The sequence below is a fragment of the Sinocyclocheilus anshuiensis genome, unplaced genomic scaffold (genome assembly GCF_001515605.1).
Source record: "Sinocyclocheilus anshuiensis isolate Anshui unplaced genomic scaffold, SAMN03320099.WGS_v1.1 scaffold3136, whole genome shotgun sequence".
Lineage (NCBI taxonomy): Eukaryota > Metazoa > Chordata > Actinopteri > Cypriniformes > Cyprinidae > Sinocyclocheilus > Sinocyclocheilus anshuiensis.
The window spans coordinates 147,170-153,169 of NW_015549852.1; the positions used below are offsets into that span (position 1 = coordinate 147,170).

Genomic DNA, 6,000 nt, shown 5'->3' on the forward strand with positions numbered 1-6,000 from the left:
GGTATTTCACTGTCTGTGTGTTGCTCAGAATGTAATCATGGTGCCTGTTTTAGAAACACTTAATTATGCCCTAGATGTTTTCTCAGTTTTCTCTAATTTACTGGGCTTAACATAACCCAAAATATCCTGGGAAATTCTAAATGTCTATATTAAGGTGGTTTTTATTTGCTGGTTGGTTCATCTTTTTGTGCAGTTTATTATATTTTTGTGATCTGCTTTATTGTAAGTGTGTGTGTATTGGTAGATTAGTATGTTTGTGGAATTTAAAAAAAATTATATAAATAACAATACTGCAAATAAATACAAAAACATGCATTCTAATATGAATAATAATAATTACATAAATAATAAAATGTATTTTCATATTATTATTTTTTTTTTATTATTGCACAATTATTGCATTTCCTCAAAAATACCTTTTTTTCTACCTGTTTACCCCTTAAACTTAAATGTTTTTTGTTCACAGGACAACTGCACGGCTCTGCATGCTGCAGTTAGTTCAGGTCATGTGGGCCCTCTGAAGCTCCTGCTACACCACCCATCTCCTGAACCAGACCTGGGTCTCCCTGCATCTCCTTCAGGCCCCAACCAGGAGCTCCAACACCCTGGCATAACCAAGGCCAGGGTTCCCTCTGGAAGTCAAATTCTCAACCACAGTAATCAGGATGGCTGGACTGCTGCCCATATTGCTGCATCCAGGGGCTACAAGGTGACATGTTTGATGATGAGTACACAGAAAACAAGAGTTAGAGGAGACTGATAAACACAGATGGTGCCTTGCATGCTTATGTATCTCCTGGTTTACAGAAATGCCTGGAGGTTTTGTGTAATCACAGTCAACAGGACATGGAGATGAGGGATAAATGCAATCGCACCATACATGATGTTGCCACAGATGACTGCAAAGACCTACTAGAGAACCTGGGTAAGTATAGTTTGAGCGATGGAGCTTTGTACAAATGTGATAGTTGACTTGATAATTGACCCCTGCCTTACCATTTAACTTTTGATTTCTACCCTATTTTAGACTGGTACATAGTGGTTGTACAGGTGCTCATGAGCTCACCGGAGCGTCTTTGCCCTGTGGATCTCCTAGAGGATGGCTGCTCTGTTGGCAAAGTTACAATTCAGCGCCATACTAGCTGGGAAGAACTAACAGGAAGCTTGAGTCATCTGCTGACCAGTCACCTCCAGCTAATTTGTGGGAGCTGGGAAATAGAGGAAGCTCTGGGCAGAGCAGACACTTTGGGGCTCTCTTCTAACAGCATGGCCTCTGTAGTTATAGGTAAACACATATACTGTACATCTTACAATGTAGCTAGCTACTTGCCTAGAAATTCAGATGAATTTGCTTCCATTTAACTTGATTCTCTCCATAACTTTAGGTGTTATGTGTTGTGTTTAATTAATAATAATACAAATATCTCACGAAAATTCACCTCAAAACCAAAAGAAAATGTAAATTCACTACTATTTAAAAGTCAGAGGTTAATTAGATTTTTTGTTTGAAAGAAGTCTCTTATGCTGACTAAGGCTGCATTTATTTGATCAACAATACAGAAACAAATTGTAATATAGTGAAATATTATTACAATTAAAAATAAAAGTTTTCTATTGTAATATATTTTCGAATGTAATTTATTTCTTAGATGACCGAGCTGAATTTCCAGCAGCCATTACTGCGTCATTACTAGTCTTCAGTTTCACATGAGCCTTCAGAAACCATTTGGTGCTCAAAACATTTTCTTATTAATGTAGAGGGCAGTTGTGCTAGTTAAGTTTGTGATATTTTTTTTAGGATTCCTTGATGAATAGAATTTTCAAAAGAACAGCGTTTATTTAAAATAGAATTTTATTGTAACAATGTAAAAGTATTTATTAGTATTTATTTTGATCAATTTAATGCATCCTTGCTGATTAAAAGTATTGATTTCTTTAAAAAAAAACTCACTGATCCCATCTTTTGAATGGTAGTGTATGTAATTTATGTATCCCCCTCTTACATTTAAAAAAAATCACATTTTTATTTCTGTAATGCAAAGAAATATAAAATGTAAATCACAATTTTAAGTATATATCACTGTAGTAATTTTAGATTATTGTCTCCAAACAGAATAATTTTCATTCTGGTTTTTCATTTATTTATTTGTTGCATTTTTTTTTTTTTTTTTTTGCTTTTTGGTAATTTACAATATCACAATGCAAAAAAAAAGAAACCTTAATGGTCCTAAACAGCATTTTTTTTTTATTATTAATTTATTTTGACATGAAATATGACCTAGACATTTCTTCACCCTTTCACTCACATATTTGGATGTACAGTGCAGAAGCAGCCATGATCATTTCATGATTTCTTTTAAATGCAACCTGTAGCGTAGAGACACGTTTGCAATGGCTATTCTTAGATGGCCCCAGCCTCCTGAACAGCTGCAGCGCTTCCTGAATTGCCCCTGGTCACTGTTCAAGTTTTAATTTCCCCACCTCAGCGATTTTATACTGCTGTTGTCATAGATGCAAGAAAAAAGAGATGACCAAAAAGCCCAGTATGTTATAAATATCAAATATAACTGTCACTAGTATGATTTGTGGTATAAAACTTCTGAATATAGAACGCAGCACACATCCACACAAACATGCTATTATCTACTTGTGTAGGCTCTTCAGTAGTTATGCTGACACTGGCTCTAGTGAGCGTGAAGTTAAAATGCCTCTTGTCTTGGCTGTTGTCCAACACCACAGTGGGCCAAGTAGGGAAGGACGTGGGATAGAGGCCTAACTGAGCTTGGCTCGACCCGAGGGTGGTCATGCAGGGCTTCTGAAAATAAACTAGCCTTCGCCAAGTTCTCACCTATCTCTTTCACACCCCTCTGGCCTTCTCCCTCTCTCTTTTGCACTCTTTCTCTCACCACTTCTCTTTTTTTGTTTACACTCAAGACAAGTCCCTTGTCCTCCCTTAAGACAAGATGTTTCCAAACACTAAGAGCAGATGTCAAAATGAAGCGATTTGGCCTACAGAGAGCAACGTGATGACTATCTACTATTCCTTACACAAAACACGAGGAGACTGACAGACAGGAAAGAGAGAGAGACGAGGATTTGCAGGATAAAAGCTGATTTATCATGGCTCTCAAGTTTGACATACAGTACTACTGTAGATGAAAACTGCTCCCATGTCAGTTAGGATTACACATCCGTGTCTTTCACCATAGGCGGACACATAAATCTAGCCGATGTACCTCTCTTGAATCCTCTAGTTAAACTGTTACCTTTATGCATGTGTATTTCAGGTGATGCTGTATGGTTGCCAGGGCAGGAGCTGCCTCAGTCTCCTTGGGACCTCGTTCGGAAGCGTCTGAGTCGACGCATTACCATACATCTTAAAGGTGGGCTTTGTAGCCATTTCATTCAGTCTCTTTAAACTAAGGCCTGATTCACACTACTTTCACTACTTTCAAATTGCTATTTTGAAATTGCTAAATGTAATAATATTTCAAAATTGCATTGCTTTTACTATATTTTTAAATGATTTGAATTTTTGAATGAATATGAAATAAATGCAGCCTTGGTGAGAATAAGATACATATTAAGATAACATTAAAAAAAATCGGTAACACTTTATTTTAAGGTGTCCTTGTTACACGTTACATGTACTTACTATTATAATAACAATTAATTATGCATAATTACATGCAAGTGACCCTAAACCAAACCCTAATCCTAACCCTAACCATATAGTAAGTACATGTAGTTAATTAACATTACTCTGTACTTAAATGTATAATTACACTGTAACAAGGACATCTTAAAATAGTGTAACCAAAAAATCATACAAAGCCCTATTCCTATAAACGCTATTCTTTCTCAATTTTTTTTTAAATTCTGTGTACTTGTTATCTTTTTAATTATAAAAAATAATAACTTGACCCTCTAACACTAGCTCTATCTATTCTGTCTCTTTTCTATTTTCATTCATTGATACATTTATGAAATGTATTCAAATACATACAGTACTATTCCATTTAGGATCAGTTTTTTTAAGGAATTAATATTTTTATTCAGCTAGAATGCATTTAATTGGTGAAAGGTGACAGTAAGACATTTATGGTGTTACAAAAAACATTTAAATAAATGTCATAATTTATTTATATTTAAATAAATGCTGAAAAAAAGCATCATGGTTTGGAAAAAAAGAAAAGAAAAAAGCAGAAGAGCTAATTTCAATATTGATAATAATTTAAAAACTCTTGAGCAAAAGTTCTCTATTCTTTTTTTTATTCTATCTACTTGTTTTCTTTTTAATTATTACAAAAAAAATTATAATAACTTGACCCTCTGACAATAGCTCCATCTATTCTATCTCTTTTCTATCTACCTTTTATTCTGTGTATTTAATATTTAATACTGTGTTAGACTAACCGGGACTTGTCACAACACTTAAATATTTTTGTTGTTTTTATTTCTTCTATTACCCTCTTTTGTAAGTCGCTCTGGATAAAAGCATCTTATAAATGATTAAATGCTAATGTAACCCCTAATATGCTGATTTGGTGTTTAAGAAATTATTATCAATGTTGAAAACAGTTGTGCTGCTTAATAGTACTGTGGAAACTGTTATATATTTATTCAATATTCTTTAATGAATAAAAAGAAAGAACAGCGTTTATTTGAAATTTTTGAAACTGTCACTTTTGAATAATTGAATGGATCTTTGCTGAATAAAAGTTTTATTTCTTATGAAAAAACAAAATCTTGCCCAAAAATTTGAATGATTCAACTTGTATATTACAACCTCAAGTGTTAAAAAAATGTAGTTTAGAGTATGTGGAAATTAACATTAAATTAGATTAATAAATGGAGTAACAGTATTGGTTATAGTTCCTAATATGTAATGCATTAACTAATATTAACATATTGAACCTTATTGTAAAGTATTGCCAGATATTTTGTAAAATGTATCACATTGTGTGTAAGAGATTCTCTTGGTAAAGGAGAAAGATATACTCTTCTGTGATAGAAAGAATCAGCAGATCTCTTGGGTTTCCACGCTTTAATGAATAGCCACGCTATGCTCCCCTTCATCACATGACCCTGATGTTTAGCCAGGCTCCAGAATATTCCATCTCATACGACGGCACGTCAAAACAACTCTGTGTAGCCCTTGCTCAAATCCATTTCACGCAGATCTCCTGATCTCCCATGGCCTCAGTGTGCTCTTTGATATACTGTGTAGGTTTGAGTTACGGCTCATGGCTGCTATGATTTTGCTTTCTGTCAGGCCTGTCAGAGTGCACTCTGGATGAGATGACGTACGACTCCCTGATCCCTCTACAGCTGCTACAGAACTATGTCCGCCTGGTACGCTGACTCACTCTCTGCATCAGAGTTTTTAGCATGTCTGAGTTTCTCTGGATGATCTTTAAAGTTTGGATAAAGAGTGCTGAGAGAAACAAGGCCTTATAATACCATGGGACCAAAACAACATTCTTTGAGCCTCCACCACCAGTTTGGCACCTTGGGGCAACTGATACTATTTGTGTTTTAAAATGTTGTAATAGAATATACATGCAGTGCAACAAGCAGTAACTTAAGATGACAAACCACCCTCCAAGACACACTTGAGTAATCAAGCCTCCATAAAGGCATGCATAAATAAAATATTTGGCACGAATGATAAAATTAAGCTGGTCTTAATGAATAATGCATGTGCTGTTGTTCATGATATTTACCAGTGTTGATGGTAGTGCATTTTGATGCTTGTGGTCAGGTGGAACAGTACCATAATGTCATCTTCCACGGGCTGGAGGACAGCTTTCAGGATTACATCGCCAACCAGATCTCTCATTATATCAAGGTAACTATTATCAAGTGTTTTAAATATTAGTTTTTAACTTTGTGGATGAAATGTAAAACATGAATAAGTGTATGCATTTTGTTCATTTAAAACGTCAAGAATCACTTTTAAATCTCATACTTTTTTTTTTTTTTTTAAAATTTACAGTG

At 34.7% G+C, this 6,000-nt stretch overlaps 1 protein-coding gene across 2 annotated transcripts in view; it reads left to right on the forward strand.

Moving 5' to 3' along the window:
- The window catches only part of LOC107660942 (cortactin-binding protein 2-like), a 47,458-nt gene that overhangs the window by 31,397 nt on the left and 10,061 nt on the right, over positions 1–6,000 (forward strand). For both annotated transcript variants that reach the window (XM_016450383.1, XM_016450384.1), the window contains exons 8-13: positions 467–709; positions 808–925; positions 1,028–1,285; positions 3,288–3,383; positions 5,276–5,355; positions 5,765–5,851. In XM_016450383.1, the coding sequence (XP_016305869.1) occupies positions 467–709; positions 808–925; positions 1,028–1,285; positions 3,288–3,383; positions 5,276–5,355; positions 5,765–5,851 (882 nt within the window). The remainder of the gene's footprint in view (positions 1–466; positions 710–807; positions 926–1,027; positions 1,286–3,287; positions 3,384–5,275; positions 5,356–5,764; positions 5,852–6,000) is intronic.